We start from the raw sequence: 17,559 nt of genomic DNA, 5'->3' as shown, positions 1-17,559 counted from the left end.
TTTTTGTATAACCAGTGGCATTGGTGGGTAATTACCCACCAACTCCACGAGGAGGTTTGAAATAGAGAGTTTTGGAGCAGCAAAAGAGGTGCTCCAAAACTCCACCTCCATTTGCACTACAGGTCCATGGAGTTGGCTGCTCCATGGAGTTTTGGAGTTGATGTGTTTGGCTGGATTTTTTGGTAGAGTTGCTGGAGTTCTGGAGTGGAGCCATGCCAAACAGGCCCTTATTATGGTGCTACTGTAACCATCAGATTTTAAACAAATAAAGATGCATGCGTCCGACAGGAGTTGCTCCAACCGGACGTCCGGGCACTAGCGCCTTAAAAAAAAAAAACTCTCAACCCCAACTCACTCGGGACAGTTCGGCCACCTACGTCAGTCCAGCTCGACGAACCCCCGACGCCGACCGTTCGAGACGCGATCCGCGAGCTTCTTCAACCAAAACGTCCAAGTCCGAACCTAACGGGAAGGCGCGTCGTGCTCGTGCCGCTCGCCGACCGGACCCTCTGCTCCTCCAACAACAATGCCGTCGCGTGGGGGGTCGGCACCGCCGCGCCCGCATCAATGCCCGGGCCGGCGATCATGGCGCACGGTGGTCGTTGGCCCAGCCCTGTCGGCCAGCTCTCGGTACTACTCCATCGGTAGCTTTTGCGCTATCACTGCGCGTACGCCGGCCGGTTCGACCGGTCCAGGAAAAGCGACGTCTATTGAATCCCAATTATGAGGAGCTTTCTTTCACTCCGGCCGATCGGAGACTAGAGCTGAGCTGAGCACACCCGCCACCGACAACCCCGCCGCCAATCCCCACCTGGCGCGGCCAGGCAGAGCAAATGGCTCCGGAAGCCTTGCTTCCATGCGCAGCGCATGCGTGGTTGCGTCCAGGCATCGGCGACGTGTGCCAATCGCTAGCTTGACGGATCATCACTTGGCATCGCCCTTTTCTTCATGCATGGTTAAAAGGGGAATCATGTCACCTCCAGTGGCATGGGATATCGCGAATCATTGGAGGCCCTAGAAAAGGCATACCATCAGAATGTGCCGGCGCCGCTAATGGCCAGGATTCTTCCGAGACGGCTAATGATCAGAACGGGGTAGTTGGGAATAAAAGTCAGAGCAAAAACATGATTAGTGAAGCTTACCTTTGCTTTCCTTGCAATCCATGCAAGACTGCAAGAGCTAGCAGCACCCCCTCGGCGTCTCCACATTTTACACCGGTTACACTTACACGTATCAAAACGGCACAGCCTAGACCGCGTGCAGGCGGCGGTGGCGCACTAATGCGTGCGTTAATCATTGTACCGCAGATATGAATCGAGGTGAGCCCTAGCGCGACCAAACGAGGAGATGCCTTAACGGCTCGGAGGCGGAGCGGACGACCCAGGCTGGCTGTCCATGGAGACGAGCTCCCTGGGCCAGGATCTGGTTTGCGAGTCCCTTTCAGGTACAAGCCGTGCAAGGACGACGGTAGGAGGCTCACTGGTTAGGCAAGGTTAAGTCTCTGCAAGAACTGTGGCATTACCATCAGGGTAGATAAACTGGCCAGCTTTGTTTGATCTGCAGTTACCGAAGCTCAATCCGTGCAGGACAGCAGTGGGTGTACGAGTACCTTTTTTCCTTTGTCCAGAGGCAATGCTTCGTGTACTGTCAGGAAGAACAAGACGATGCTGGCCCCGATCGTGCCGTGCGTGGTTGCTTTCGGCTCTGAATGCTGGATTTGTTGAGTGTTCTGAATTGAACAGTCTAGGAGCCGTCGTGGTCTGCGCCATGAAGCGAGGAACTGGACCGGAGTCCGGACCGTGTGTCGGTCGCGGCGGAAAACTTGGTCGAGTCGGGGTTTGAATTGCTTCGAGTTGGAGCACAATTCGGTTCGTCTTGAACCTTAGCGCCGGAGTGCACGCATTGTTCAGAAGTTATGCTGCAAAGATGCGTTCCTTCATAGTTTTTTTTCACGTTCTGGTTGTCTGCAAGCATTCTGCTATACTGCTAGTCCTTTAACCTCTGCTGTCATAGTATGTACCAAGGTGCCTGTAGATGATAATTGGTACACTACACCTACACTCAAAATTGATCACCACACATACGTAGATCTCGACGCAGGAGTACTGAAAGGTCGTGCCACCATCGGCTACGAGATGTGTACCGTACGTATACGCTCGCGGGTGTCGGTGATAACTACGTACTCCTGGCCTCGTATGCGCGCGTCGTGCGCGTACGAAATCGCTGCCCTGCATCATCATTAGAAACTGGCCCCCACGCTGTGCTGTAACCCGTAAAGATGGCTCATTTTTCTCCTCCCTTCGATCGGGTGGCTTTCACTGTCAAGTCCGGTGTTCAGTTTACGCGCGCGATCAGCGGAGCGCGCTATATATATAGCGCATCGTCACTGGAGCGCTCTCTCACAGTCACCGCACTGCTCAGGTCAGAACACACACAGGCGAGGCAGCAGAGAGGAGAGCAAAGAGCTTCTGTGCCCAGCGAGAAGACAGAGGAAACCGGGAGGAGAACGAGTTGTGGTTTGGGAGGGAGGCGGGTGACAATGGCTCTGCTCCCGCTCTTCCTCTCGCTCCTCCTCGTGTCCTGCGCGGCGCAGTCGCCGGCCTCGTCGCCGTCCGCGTCGAACGCTCCTCCGGTCAGCGCCTCGTCGCCGCCCGCGTTGAAGGCGCCTCCGGTCGGCGGCTCGGTGCCGAAGGTCGTGCCACCGAAAACGGCAGCCCCGGCGCCGAAGGCCTCCTCTGCCGCGGCACCGACAACGGCAGCCTCGGCGCCGCAGGCCTCTGCGGCGCCACCGACAACGGCTGCCTCAGCGCCGCAGGCCACTGCACAGCCACCAACAACAGTATCCGCATCGGCGCCGCAGGCCTCTGCGCAGCCGCCGACAACAGTGTCCGCGTCGGCGCCGCAGGCCTCTGCCGCGCCGCCAACCACAGCGGCCTCCGCGCCGCAGGTCTCTGCCACGGCGCCAACCACAGCAGCCTCCCCGCCGCAGGTCTCTGCCTCACCGCCGACCACCGCTGCCTCGCCGCCACAGGTCTCTGCCGCACCCCCTACCACCGCCACCTCTCCGCCACTATCCTCCGCCGCACCGCCGACCACGGCCGCTGCCCCGCAGCTGGCTGCCACGTCACCGCCCGTTGCCTCTCCGCCAGTAGCGGCCGCTCCTCCCGTCTCCGCAACACCTCCAGCCACGTCACCTCCGCTGGCATCGCCACCTGCGGCCACACCGCCTACCGTGGCCGCGCCAGCCCCGACGACGCCGGCTCCAGTGGCCTCCCCACCCATGGCAATGCCACCGGCGGCGCTTCCTCCGTCCACCCTCCCTCCAGCAACGGCTCCGACGCCGCTTCTCGCTGCTCCGATCATGGCGCCCGTCGCCACGCCCGTCACGGCTCCCGCTCCAGCCCCCGTGTCCCCGGCTCCGAGCGTCGCCCCAACGCCGTCGCCGACAGAGGCCCCGACCCCGTCGCCCATGCTGGCGCCGGAGCTGGCGCCCACGCTAGCGCCTTCGTTGGCGCCGTTCAGCTCGGTGTCGGTGAGCCCGTCACTGTCGCCGGGGCCCGCTCTCGCCCAGGCAGACGAGTCGGCGGCGCCGAGCGCGCGCGCCGGCGTCGCCGCGCTGGTGGCCCTGGCGGCCGCCGGGCTCGTGGTCTTGTTCTAAGTAGAGCTGCTTTTACCGTTACCTCCGTACCGTTGGTCACACGATCACCTTAGTCCAGTCTTATTGGAAGTTTCATAAAGAGTTTCACGGGCATTAAATTCTATACCACATCAGCAATTTTGCTGACGTGGTAAGATCATTGGGATGAGAGAGGAGGGAGAGTTTTCATCAGATGCGAGAGGAGTTTCATCCCCATGACACTCAGTTGGCTCGGTTACCTAGTTTGCAGTCTTGGTAACTGTGCATGAAACTATGCACTGAGACTGGCCTTATTATTTTATGGTTGCATGTATAATTCTTGCTGTACAACACATTGATAATTTATTTCTACTTTGCGTATGGACGATGGATGGCCTAGCCTGCTTCTTTTCCTTTGCTCCATGGAGAGGAAATCTTGCGTGCATCATCTCTGATTTGCCATGGATCAGTCCCTCTTGGCTGTTGCTCATACTACTCGTCAAAATGCATGCTCTTGCTGTGTTTCTGTACGCTTGTTGCGACGTAAATGCACCACGTGAAGATGCCTGAATCGATCTCTTCTTCTTGGTAGATGCAAGACTGGACCGGAGGAGAACTGGCAACTTGGTAAGGTAGATCGCAGATTCGCAGGCGTGCTCTTGCCGACAAATTTGTGAGGGTAAAAAAAGAAACTTCTAGCAGTACTACCGACAAAAGGCGCCATGAAACGCGACGACACGCACGTACAATGCAGCCGTGCATGCGCCACCGCAGAAGCATGCGAGATCCGTAGGGACACTGCTGCACCCACCGTTGGGCTGAGCAGACAGGGCGGGCCGACGCCGGGCACTCCAGTACTGCTCCCAAAAGCCGACGAAAACAGAATAAGTCCAATGATCGCATCCCACAAATCATTCCTGAGCCACCCACCGAAAATTCGCATTTTGGCATTTTGGTAATCTGGCGCACCACGTAGCGGATGCCAGGTGCTCCGATGGGCCACCGAGAAAAGCCCGCGCTTGGCCGAGGGGAGGCGTCAACGCTTTGCGTTGGCATGCGTCCGAACTCGAGAGCGGCAAGGGGGAGTGGGAACTGGGAGCAGAGGAGCCCAGCCCCCGGTTCCAATGCGCCATCTTGCGTTCTGACCACAGCGTGGTCGAGCACTCGAGCTCCCGGGCGTGGCGCAACACTCGCAGCCGCAAAAGCCCGTGGAGGTGCAGCGAAACATGCGTCGGTCGGTCGTCGGTTGGCGCTGGCATGGCTGGGGAGAGGTCATCGTCGTCGGTCGTATAATCATGAGCCACGGATCAACGTGCGTGTGCGTGCGATCGTTCGGAGCTGGTCCCCGAGCCACCTGCCGCCGATGACGAGGCGTACCGGGGTACTGGCCTCGTGTCTCGTCTCGTCTCGTCTGCCCTGCTTGCCGGCCCCAGCCCTGTGCGCGGTTTTGGCCTTCTCCCCGCACCCTTGGTCGATCCGGGGCTCCGAATCATGCGGTGTATCCACTGCCGTTCGCCGTTCGCCGTTCGCTTGCCCGGCCGAGGACTGAAGTTCGAGGGCCAGAGGTGGTTTGGCCTTTGGCGTAAACGGCCGCCGTTGCTATGGCTTCAAAATTGATTCTTCTTACCCGCGGTCCGCGGACGCCCGGGAAACCCTCGTTCGCTCCGGCCGAGATCCGGGTTCGAATTCGAAAGTTGAAAGTGATACGGCACCCGCTGTCCTTGTCCGTGCTTGACACCAGCCTACCGAGCAGTGCGTTCCGGACGTTCTCGCATGTGGGCGTACCGCATGCCACTGTGCGCGCGACGAGGACGGATCGGCGGAAAAGGGCATCCTAAATGTGTTGACGTGACACGATCAATTTCCTTTCGCGAAAAAACCCCCATTTTGATGCTCCGGTTCGTTGGCCGTTGGCTCAGAAAAATTCATACAGGCAGAAGGGAGGGAGGGAGGAAGAAGCGATGTACAAACTCGGCGAGATCGCAAGAACTCTTGTTAATCCTGTCGCAGCTGCAAACAGACAGCGCGCAAAATCAGCGGTTCTTCTTCACAGTACAAGCAGAGCCGCAGCTGCGAGCAGCCACGTCACCAGCAGCGGCCCCGCCGTCGTCCGGTGGGACCCGCCGAGGAAGAGCCTGGGGACGCCCGCATCGTCGTCGGTGCTCGGCGCGAGGGCGGCCTGCGGCGGGGACAGCGGGGCCCCCGCCGCAGCTCCTCCTCCTCCTCCTCCTCCTCCTCCTCCCGCCGGCTGGTTGACGAGCACGTGCAGCTTCATCCCGCCGAGGCAGTGCAGCTCGTGCCGCAGATGAAGTACCGGTCGCCGGGCGCCGTCAGCGGCACCGTCGTGTTGCCGTCGCTCCGGGACAGGAACGCGCTCGCCGCGCTGCAGTTCTTGAACCCGGCCTCGTCCACCTCGGCCAGCGTGTGGTACCTGGAGTACTGGAACACTGGATCATCATAAAGAGCACACGTGAGCAAATTAAATCGTGTCACGATCATCGGGGACGTCGCGTTAGCTTCTGCGTTCCGATCGAACGGCTACGAAGGAAGCAAAATCTCTGAACTGCACCATCTGCTTGGACGAGACAGGGGATGGTGCCAATGTGCTTCGTACCTAGAACGTCGCCGACGGAGAAGGTTTTGCCGTTGGCCCACGACGGCAAGTCCGCGCTGAGATCCCACCCGGCGCTGTTCCCGACGTTGTACGAGGTCGCCTCGGCTCTCCGGGCCACGCCGTGGACGAACAGCAGGACGCCGCACAGCGCCAGAGCAACCCGAGCTCCAGCCATGGAGGACGACGGGCTGTGCACCCACCCGGAGATATGTTTCCTGTGCAGCGGTTGGGATGAGATCCAAGGTATCCATGCATGCCAAAAAGGCTGGGATATATACGAAAACGCCGGTTCTTGTTGAAGATTGGTTACCTAATCAGCTAATCTCTCTCGAGAGCGCGCTTTCCGCAAGGGACTAGCTGGTTCGGGCGCCTGCTAAAGCTTGGTTTATTTGGGAGGCTGTCGTGTCGCACGCGATCGACCGACCCACACGAGTCAGACTGTCAGAGGCAGGCAGGGTTCCAATTGGGAAGGTGAAGCGGTCGTCTCCGCTCTTCTTAATTTTCCATGCGATGGTTTTGATCTGAATAGGTGATGCCGGGGAAGAAATTGGGGTGTGTTTGGTGAGGTTTGGTGATCGATGCGCGGTTTCTTGCGTGCTGTTGGTACTAGGTATTGGCGGTTAAGCAGCCTTCCTGCTCCAAACTTTTGTCTCCAGAGATGATGTCATAGGTTCGGACGTTCGGTGTTCTTCCAGTAGGCGTGCTGCTGCTCTTGCTGAAACTGGCTCTTAATCCAATCGGAGCTCGATGTGCGCGTGGTAAATTATTGTTGAACTACTGCAGCGTAAGGAATAGAACTGCCAATTGTTTCCGGAGGCACGAAGAATCGAAATTCCGGATCTAGCATGGATAAGGTTACCACGTCCACGTGCCATGGTTTCATGATTTTTCCCGGCAAATCTAAATCACACTAGAGTGTTTTAACGCTCGCCAACACTCAATTTTCTGAGCGTCCAATTAGCGCCCCATTCAAGCTCCTGCCATCTGAATATCTGATTCGTGACGTCATGTTCATCTTCCTCAACTTGGTGAGGTGGCTAGCTTCGTTAGGGTTTGGGGTACGGTTGAGGGCTTCGGGGATGTGTTTCCACTGGGGAGCACACCAAGTTTATAGGAAGCTCGCCGATGGTACGCTAGCCCGGAGGAGGTGGAGGGTGCGGGGCAAAGTGGCAAGGCAGCGGTTGCTGCTGGCTGTGGGTGGTGGAGGGAGGCAGGTTGGGCAGTGCTAGGATTGGGGCTTTGCGGCGGCGAGATAAGTGTGGCGGCATGCTGCGGTGGCAGTAGCTGTCGAGGATGACGATGATAAGAGCGGGGTGGGGAGCTGGGGGCGTACTAGTCTTCGAGCGACTCGACTGGGAGATGCCACGCCCGGTTTTAGGGACAAACCGAACGTTACCTTTATTCATACTCGAAATCATTTTTAAGTATAAATTGACTTCATCAGTAATATATATCATTACAAAAGCGTATACTTATTACAAAATGATCAAAGGGTCTAAAATAAAAGATTATATAATCATTGTACTATTCGCAATGAAGGACTCCATCTTCCACAGAAACATCGACCACGAGCACACCATGCAGCCTAAAACTCTAGGTTTCTTCTTGTTTCTACCCTATCAAAGTTTATAGCACTGACACACTATTTTAAATTTAAGAGTTGCATCGCGGCTAGATATTATAGACATGTCTATGAGTACGTGTGCAGTGACGTAAACCTCGATCTGAACATATGTGTGCAGTGACGTAAATATCCAAACCAATATGTGCAATGACGTAATTGTTAAGATGATAGGTATGACATGTCATACCCTTTTAAAATGTGAACACGTGACGTTTGCTATGAGTAGTCTATAAAAGGCATATTGTCACCACCTTCACATTCAGTCTCATTTTCCCTTTGTTTCTCCCCTATTTCCTACCTCAATACCCGCTCCAAGTGGCGCAATACCACTTACATATACCATTCTTCTCAAACTGTTCCTCCTGACACCCTCATAATATCTAGTTCCTCGTCTCGATCCATGCATACATCCTTTTTCTAACCACCAATTAGCAATAATAGCGGCCCGCACTATTTTTGGCTAGCATTAAAAATGACGTACCTCTACTTCGCCGACTAATCATGTTCTAGAAGGGAAAGAAATGACTTATTTTCTCCGAGAACCTCCAATCTTCCATGTCATTGATTCAACCTCCATCCTTATTTTTCCAACCAAGCGAAACAGTGCACATGATTCTCCTTGGCGACATCATTGTCGATATTAAAGGTGACCGTGGTGACTTCATCAATCTTAAGATCATGCTACATTCGCGTCATAGAAAAAAGGGCTCTCGGATCCCTCCATGCCGATCCGCTAAGCCCAAGACGCACAAGTTCACAAATCTGTTGTCCATCAGCGCCGCGCGTTACCCCTTGCCCTGGGAAATTTGGAGTCTTGGAGACGTAGGTAACGCCTCCGGGGCCACTCCCCCAGCCGTGCGCGGATGCTATGTGGTGCTGTGCACACAAGATACTTCTTGTGGCTCACGGTATACATGCGTCCCTCATGCTGGCCGCCGAGATCCACGCTGCCAATCGCAAGCTGGACCTGGTGAGTGTATGCGTACTCAATCCTTTTTATTTGGGTCACAAATGGCACGTCTATGCACATCTTATGCTGGAATTGTATGCAGAAATGGCACCCAGACAAGCTGCGGATGAGGACTCTCTAGCCATGGACGAAACCAAGGCCAGGCTCCATCAGATCCGGGAGGCCTACAAAGGTACCTATTATTTTTCCAACATTTGTGCACGCAACATGCGTTGGATATATGCTAATTGAGTGTGTGGCATCGACAGTGATCATGTCCGACACATCCAAGAGGGCCATGTACGATGCGGGCCTGCACCTGATCGATGGATGAGTTACTGGGCTGATGGACAGGATGAAACAGGTCACATAGCTTCTTAGTTGCTACCCCTTTCCAAATATAAACCAACAAAATCGAACTCCCATTTCGTGACGAACTTGAATTGTTAACGCACATCTTGACATCATGCAGGAGCCTGGCCCGACCAGTTCAACGACTTCAATGACATAACATCCGGGAGAGAGAGCCCATGGATGTAGACCTCCTCGTCGTCTCACGCAGACCCACCATCACACACCTGCCCTCTCACTACCATGGTGGCGACTAACATCAGAACTAGTAGCACAGGCCTACAGAAGATGCCTGGAAGTCCTATGGGAAGCAAGTGCCGGCTTGTCAACTCTACACCATACCGTCGTGTCAGTGTGCGGCCACCGCCACTAGGGTTGTACAGCTTGTTCGAGCGCAAACACTAGCTGCTGTGCCATTTGCCCACTGGCTGTGCTTGAGCCGAAGGCTGGTCATCATAGCCTCATATCCTAGAGCTTGGCTACCTACTTAACCAGATATTTAGTATTAAAAAATAAACAGTGATTTTGTCGATTTCATGGTCTACGGATCAAATCTTTTTTAGGTACTCAAAGAGCTAGGGTGCACGTGTATGCGAGTGTCATGTCTATATGTTTTGTAAAAAAAAGGGGTTGTGTAATGAATTCATTGTGATATTCAAAAGTACAATATTGGCATTATGATAATGGAGTTGATGAGTGTGTTGTTTCTCACAAGTCACAAGTAAAGCATGCACGATGCATCCAACAACAAATCAAAACAAACCCCGTCAAAATTGTGCGAGCGGCCAAAATGCAAAGGGCAAAAAGAAAAGAAAGAGAAGAGCTTACAGCAGACAACGGTCTGTAATGTGCTGCAGATTGCAAACCGTAGATGGGCTCAAACCTAGCCGAAAACATTTCAATGAGCCGAGGCATTGGAAATCCACCTTCTCCTTCAATGATGATGGCAGCGGTGCGTCCCATAACAAACGCTCGATGATAGCGTGGCGGCCGAGCGCGATGCTTTGCGTGCACAACCTAGAGACGCACCGGCGTAAGCACGTGCCCCCTGCCTACCGCCTTCTTGGCTGCATGCTCCCCACCCGTGTCCATACGCCGTAGCGTGTCCTCTGCCCAAGCGTCCACCATGCACATGAGCTGGCTCATTGGTCCATAGTCCACGGCAAGATAAGAGGAAATTACACATTTTTTCACTATAAAAAAATCACCTCTAGTACCGTTCCATAACCCACCTCTAGTACCGGTTGTGCAATCGGTACTAGCAATCCAGTACTAGAGGGGTCCTCTAGTATCGGTTGAGATAGCCGGTACTAAAGGGTGTTAAAAAATTAAAAAGAAAAAAGAAAATCACCCACCAGCCCCGCCGGCCGAGCCCCCCACCCCACCGCCCCTCCCCGCCGGCCCCGGCCTCCTTCTACCTCCTCCTTCTTCGCCCCCTCCACCCCCGCGACCCTTCCTCCTCCGCCCCTTCCCGCCGGTCCTGGCCTCCCTCCGCCTCCTCCTCCTCCGCCCCCTCCACCCCCCGCCCCCTCCTCTGCCGGCCTCCTCCGCTAGCCGCGCCTGCTCCACCCGCCGCCGGCCGTCGCCGCTGCCGCTCACCTCACCCCACCGTTGCTCCTCACTGCCGGTGAGGGGCGAGCGGAGGGGGGAGGGGAGGGGAGGCAGCAGAGGAGGCTTTCCCCCAAAACAATGATTAGTTGACCAACCAACTTCTAAATTTGCGATTTCCGCATCAAACATGGTGAAGGACGTACCACTAACCCGTCAAAATCAAAAGTTGTATCGCTACTAGAGGCTATAGACTTGTCAATGACAGGATGAACTTTTATTGTCAGTAAGAAAGTAACCAAGGGTATGAACTTTACCATGAGTAGCCAAAAAGTCACAAGAACTTACAGAGTACACACATCCCTATACTATGGTAGTGCTGTAGTAGTGCTCACAGCTCCTAGCATATTACACATCAGGCACGATGCTGACGATAGTTAACACGTCAATTTATGAACCGCAAATATACGGATCAGTTATAGCTCTTCTCTTAGAGTAATCCTCAAGGTTTATCAATCCGTGGAATAAGTGGATTTGCACGCTTAACTAAGCACTAATCTATGTAAATGAAGATTCTTTGTATATGATAAGATTGATCTAACAAAAGAACTAGTGACTTAGATTAAAACAGATAGAGTATGAATGTAAACAAGATAGATAAAACGTTTGTCCTAAGTGTAATCACTTGTAGATGTAATCACCATGCATGAAAATACTGGATCTAAGTGTTATTGTGAGTGGATATGAACCATGCCCAACACTTTCTCTCTCGCACGTTGTCACTACACGAGGGTACTAAAATATTGAACAATAAGAACACGGTTTGATGATCATTCTAAGTTGGCAAATAAGCAACCCAAAGTAGCGCTAGTCAGCCATTACATGAAGAAGCATCATCAATATATGATAAATAACAAACAAATCTTAAACAAGAGGTTCAACGATTACAAATCAGGATCTCCATACAGCCTCGAGGACAAACAGAGACTTTACCCTATGATCTTACACATGTTGACAGAATGGTAGGTAAAGATCACCCTGTAGATCAATTGGACCGAATACGACGACAAAACAGGGCAGAAAAGTCCCAGGACGATCGGCCTGGGCACCTCCAAGCCGATCGGCTTGGGAGGTTCCTTCCTTCTTTGGTGCTCTGCTTCGCGTGGCTTTTCGTAGATCCAATCTTCTTTCCATTTTTCCTCCTTGTGGTGGCGGTGGATGGTGTTTACGTGGTGCTTTCTCCTCTCTCTCTCTCTCTTGCCTTCTTCCCTCCTTGAAGTTCACAAGGGGGTATTTATAGTTTCCCATAGGCGGCAGCTCTGGGTCAATATCGGTGAAAAAATCTTAAGCATCATCGTAGACTTCACGTTGAAGAAACGGGAGGTCGATCGAGCTCTGGAATGGGCTAGGCCGATCGGTTCAAAGGGTCCTAGGCTGATCGGCTTGGGCCCTTCCTGGCCGTCCTGGTCCTCTCCTTTCTCGTGCTGGCTTCCCTCGACGACCTATGTCCAAATATCCATTAAGCTTTTTATGCAAACCCCATTGATTATATCATATTTTCTGTCATAATGCAATATACTCCAAAATACAACACATATGCAATAATGAGATTGTTTCAGGTGTCAAGTGGCGGGTTAGTATAAGATTAAGCATGAAAACACTAGTTAAATAGTACTAAAAGTGGGTCAATAACGAGCGTCAACACACGACACATGAAGAACGAAACCAAACAGGAATGCACGGGCTCCTATTTGGCTTTCAGTAACTGGGTAAAGACAGTAGCTTTAAAACACGCTATGCCCATCTAGATAAACTATTACAAGCCACCAACATCACCGCGGACAGCATTCATCATTTCCTTTTATTTGATTCAACAATCTATAAACTTTGTGTCAACATTTTAGATAGGCTAATTCAACTTTTCATGGGCAGTCAGTTGCATAGCATTGCCCTCCCCCCTCACCCAGGTTACCCGCCTGATACATATTTCAACATTTTTTTTTGCAACTGATTTAACAATCAACGAATCCTGATTTTAACATGTCAGATAGGTTGATTCAACATTTTACGAGGATTGGATAGTATTCATGATTGGTTTGGACCCCCACGTCATCTTAATCATCCATATACTGTAGCATGGATATCAAACACGGGAAATTTCATATATAAGGAAAAAAAATTGTGGAACCTATATGGTATATTCCGGAATGCATGAAACCGCATTGCATTTTCCGTAGCAGGCTCCAATTCAGCCCATTGGCCATCATCGAGGCCCACGTCTCCGAGCAGCAGCCCATCATGGTGGTGGTTATACAAGAACCATGTGGTATGAGGACCATTCAAAAAGAACGTTTACTAGAAAAAATGGTGAGTGATATTAGAGATTGAGGGTCCTTTGTAAGGTTTGTTTCAGCAAGCTTAAGCAATCAAACATCCTATTCCCACGTATCCTTCAACGACGGCAGGGTTGCGGAGGAGCTCAGAGTAGAGTAGAGAGAAAGAATCTATGATGATGGTGCGTGCATGGCTGCTCAATGAGGGGGATGTGCACCAGCGAATAAACAGTGGGCATAGGAGGAGTTATCTTGAAAGATGGTGAGAGGAGTGTTATTCTCTTAAAATCAAGGGTCAAGTGTATACCGAAGGGGTCTATATGCAAAAGACTGAATTTCGATTAAGACTCATGACCCAAAATAAGGTTAAAGTGTAAAAATCATGTATTTTTCCGGCTTATCTCCAATTTATTTTTGCATTATTCTAATGGTTAGAGTTTAGATGATCCCCAACAGAGAGCATTCCAATAAAAGCACGAATTTATCATTAAAATTTTGGTTCTTCTTAATATAATATAAAATATAGGTATTGGACTCATTATTATTTTTAAAAGTTACTGGATTGATAATTATTCTTAGACTCTTTTGAACCTCAAAGATTTGGGAGTGTTACCAATAAAAAAACTCAGTATTATGCTGGAAAAAATACTTATACTAGGGCCTTATGTTAAAGTAGTATTAAGGTAGTATGGTGGTGGGCTGGTGGCTACATGTGTGATGATGTAAACCTCTCAACCGATGTGTGCAATGAAGTAAATGACTCTACCGATATGTGCAATGACGTAAATGACTTGACTGACATGTGTAATGATGTAAATCTCTCTCAACAGTTAAGATGATAACTATGACGTGTCATACCTTTTTAGAACTTAACGCATGATATTTGCATATGATTGGCCTATAAAAGGCGCACTATCACGGTACCACCTCCTGTCCTCCACTACATCATCTCATTTTCCCCCCCCCCTTTGTTTCCCTATTTATCTATACCATTCTTCTTGCAATGTCATTTCTGTTATCCTCATAAGTCATTAGTTTTGATTACTCTCTTTCACAATATCTTATTTCTGGAAATACCACCTAACAAGAGTGGCCGCTACTACTATGTTTCTCTACCATATCTCTATTTCTCCAACAAGTCATGTTCTAGAAGGGAAAAATGGTGTTTCTTCCGCCCCAAGATCCTCCGATCTTCCATATCATTGACTGTACCTCCATCCGTATCGTTCTAGTTAAGTCAAAGAACACACATGATTCTCTTAGACGATATGTCCGTCGATACTGAGATTTCTATGGTGACTTTATCAATCTCAAGATGTACTGGCTGGCTCTTGGAGGTTTCAATTCATGGAAGCCCAGGTACAGTCGTTTCTGCCTTTCCGGAGCCGCTCCCCTCAACCGCGCCCCTTGCATCCCGAAGCCCTGCACACGCATACGGTGTGTGCCGTGCCCCTAGGATATTTCTTGTTGCTCGCGGTATCCATGCATCCCTCACGCCTGCCACCGAGATCCGCGCCGCCTACCACAAGCAGGCCCTGGTGTGGTGAGTTGACACATATCGCGCAGGCAATCCGCGAGTGGGGACTCTCGGGCTAAGGAGGAAGCTGCAAGGTTCCTCCAAATCCACCAGGCGTACGAAGGTGCCAACTTTTTCCTAGCTGTGCACACGCAACATTCGATGTATAAATTTGTGCTGATGGAGTTGCTGCATCGGCATGCAGTGCTGTCGGATGCATCCAAGAGGGCCATGGACGATGCGGGCATGTTCCTGATTGATCGTATTCGGAGCACCGCAACGATGTCATGGTTAGTCATGGAGTTCTATTTACATGTTGACTGATCGGTTACGGATAAGCTGCTAGCTACGTTTGAATTCATGTCGTTTTTTTCTCCCTCAGGGGATGGGCGCTTGGAGAGATGATAGGGCTGGTGGACAGGATGAAACAGGTCACGCGTTACTTCTTAGGCCCCGTTTGGTAGAGCTTCGGCTTCTTATAAAACGGCTTCGGCTTCAGCTTCTTCGGTGGAGTGGCTTTTTTAGTGAAGCTAAAGCCGTTTTGCAAAACGTTTGGTAAAACGGCTTCTCAATGGCAATATATGTAATTTTATGATCACTTAATGCTTGAAGAGAGAGGAGAAGCCGGTGAAGCCACTTTTTTCGGCTTCTCCTCTCTAGTGTAAGCTGTTTTGCGGCTTCTCCCCGGCTTTGGTGGTGAAGCCGTTTTGAAATTGACCCTTTGGTAGGGCTTCACCAAAAGCCGGTGAAGAAGCACTTTGAGAAGCCCTACCAAACAGGGCCTTATAAAGTGCCGCGGACCACAGACGTTGGACTCAAACCCAGCCGAAAATGTTTCACGAGCCCAAGGCATCGGACGTCCACCTCCTCCAGTGATGATGGCAGCGGTGTGTCCCGGAACGGGCGCTCGACAACAGCGTGACAACTGGGCGCGGTGGTTTTGTGTGCACAGCGTAGACGTGCGCCGGCACGGGCGCGTGGCCCCTGCCCGCGTGCTCGCTCCTCCGCTCAGGCGCCCACCACATGAGGTAGTCGTCGGGTCGGTGGCTTCGGATGTTTGGGAAGGGCGACGGTTCGGTGAGAAGTTTCAGAGCACGGGACAAAAAGGCTCTTTAATTTGATCCACCGTCCACGGCAGGGAAACTACTCCTTTTCTCCCTAGCCAATGATTAGTTAATCTACCACTTTGTAAATTTACGGTTTCCACATCGAAGATTACGGAGGATGAGTCTCCCATTTCACTAATTGTTCAAATTAAAAGTTGCATGGCTAGACGCTAAAGACTTGTCTATGCAAGGATGAAGTTTTATTGTCAGTATAAGCAACGATAAGAACTGTACCGCGAGTAGGCCAAAAAATCACAGCAACAAACTTACAGAGCACACACACGAACACACGCAGACACTCTTTGGACGTAGTAACCTATGGACTATGTAGTGCCGTAGTAGATAGAGCTCACAGCTCAGAGCAGATCACACATGTGCAAGAACAAAATCAAACTGGACTGCACGAAACCGCACTGCCTTTTCCCTAGCGGACGGACTCCAATTCAGCCCATGAGGGCAGCGAAGCCCACGGCCCCGAGCATCAGGCCCGTCGCGAGGCGGGCCCCGCTGGCAGCGGCCGCGGCGCTCGAGTCCGGCTCGGTCGCGGCCGCCGTCGTGCCGGCCGCGGGCTTCGCGTTCGTCGACCGCATGGTGGGGCCCGACGACGTCGCGCCGCCGTCGGAGACAGTGACGGCGAGCTTCATGCCCGATGCGCAGTGGCCGGCGGTGCCGCAGATGAAGTAGCGGGTGCCCGGCTTGGTGAGCGGGATGGTGGTGCTCTGGTCCCCGTGCGTCCGCAGCGGGTTGCTCGCCGAGCACGCGCTGTGGTCCGCCTCGCTCACCTCCAGCACCGAGTGCGCCGCGCCGTACTGGAACGCTGCAAACCCGGCAAGGAAGCCGCTCGATCAGTTTCCATGGACAACCAGCTCGAGCTACTGAGATTTCGAACGAACAAGCATGCCGCATTGGCAACATATATATATGCACGTAACTGAATGCGAGGACGATGCTTACAGAGAGTGTCGCCGACGCTGAACGGCTTGCCTTTGGCCCAGGCGGTGTAGTCCACCCCGGGCTTCCACCCGGATGAGTCGCCCACCGTGTAGTCCTTCGCGGACGCCGGCACGCCGGCGACGACGAGGAGGATGGCCAGGAGCAGGCCGCGCAGGGTGTGAGCCATTTGCGTTGGCGAGATTATCTGGTGAGATAGATATTGAGCCAACGGCGCCCAGATTACAGGAGAGTGAGTTGCGCAGGACAGTGATCAATGGACAAGACTGCTTGGGGCGTTGAGAGCGGTCGTTGTTATATAGGCCAGTCGGTAATGATCGAGCTCTGTCAGTTCTAAGTATCTTTTAGGGACGCTAATGTGCAATAGCGTACCAACTTTTCTCGTCACTTTAGTCTTCGCGCAAATGGGTACGACGAAGGTATTTAGTGCCTGCCTTTGCCCCAGGGAAAAGAGAAGAAAGGGCCTGGAAATGGGAGTTAATGATATACCTAATACCAAGGTGCACCGTAAGTACTTACCAGTAAGTAGATGACTATGATGGTTGAACGAACCAATAATTTTTCACACCAAATTATCTTTTTTGTTAGGGGGTGTTTGGGAAACACCTGTTAAAGTTTAACACCTGTCACATCGGATGTTTGGATGCTAATTAGGAGTACTAAACATAAGCTAATTACAAAACTAATTGCACAGATGGAGTATAATTCGCGAGACGAATCTATTAAGCCTAATTAGTCCATGATTTGACAATGTGGTGCTACAGTAACCATTTGCTCGTGCGGCACCAATTGGGCTTAACCATCTCGCCTCTCGAATAACTTCCTGGTCGCCGAATTCGCCATGCAATCAGATTATGTTTCGAACTCCTACTTGGGAACCAGAAATCTGATGCCTATGGGCCTGCACATGCCCCGGGTGACCCTAAAAATACATATTCCATGCCGGATCCG

The 17,559-nt window shown here is 52.1% G+C and overlaps 3 protein-coding genes across 3 annotated transcripts; 1 reads left to right on the top strand and 2 right to left on the bottom strand.

Annotated features, from left to right (window-relative positions):
- The first annotated feature begins 2,384 nt into the window (after positions 1-2,384).
- LOC106804183 (vegetative cell wall protein gp1-like) lies at positions 2,385-4,002 on the top strand. The gene has a single exon (XM_014804786.2). The coding sequence runs from the start codon at positions 2,540-2,542 to the stop codon at positions 3,656-3,658; it is 1,119 nt and encodes a 372-aa protein (XP_014660272.1). The 5' UTR covers positions 2,385-2,539; the 3' UTR covers positions 3,659-4,002.
- Positions 4,003-5,477: 1,475 nt separating this feature from the next.
- LOC101753051 (chemocyanin) lies at positions 5,478-6,725 on the bottom strand. The gene is given in 3 exon segments (XM_012843852.3): positions 5,478-5,914; positions 5,917-6,063; positions 6,231-6,725. Coding segments are annotated over 3 exon segments (573 nt in total). The 5' UTR covers positions 6,406-6,725; the 3' UTR covers positions 5,478-5,663.
- Positions 6,726-15,835: 9,110 nt separating this feature from the next.
- Positions 15,836-16,890, bottom strand: LOC101752641 (mavicyanin). The gene is made up of 2 exons (XM_004956359.3): positions 16,612-16,890; positions 15,836-16,474 (listed from the first exon to the last, which is right to left on the bottom strand). Exons 1-2 carry the CDS (start codon positions 16,775-16,777, stop codon positions 16,101-16,103), a joined length of 540 nt encoding a protein of 179 aa, XP_004956416.1. The 5' UTR covers positions 16,778-16,890; the 3' UTR covers positions 15,836-16,100.
- Between the last annotated feature and the right edge of the window lie 669 nt (positions 16,891-17,559).

This window comes from Setaria italica, chromosome II (genome assembly GCF_000263155.2).
Source record: "Setaria italica strain Yugu1 chromosome II, Setaria_italica_v2.0, whole genome shotgun sequence".
Lineage (NCBI taxonomy): Eukaryota > Viridiplantae > Streptophyta > Magnoliopsida > Poales > Poaceae > Setaria > Setaria italica.
This window is presented reverse-complemented; position numbering and strand designations above follow the sequence as displayed.

What these genes read in the sequence shown, in the direction of transcription:
- LOC106804183 (XM_014804786.2), top strand. Translation starts at nt 2,540, where the DNA reads ATGGCTCTGCTCCCGCTCTTCCTCTCGCTCCTCCTCGTGTCCTGCGCG.
- LOC101752641 (XM_004956359.3), bottom strand. Translation starts at nt 16,777, where the DNA reads ATGGCTCACACCCTGCGCGGCCTGCTCCTGGCCATCCTCCTCGTCGTC. An exon ending in CAGCGTCGGCGACACTCTCT is followed by an intron (nt 16,475 to 16,611) that starts GTAAGCATCGTC and finishes CCGGGTTTGCAG; the next exon opens with CGTTCCAGTACGGCGCGGCG.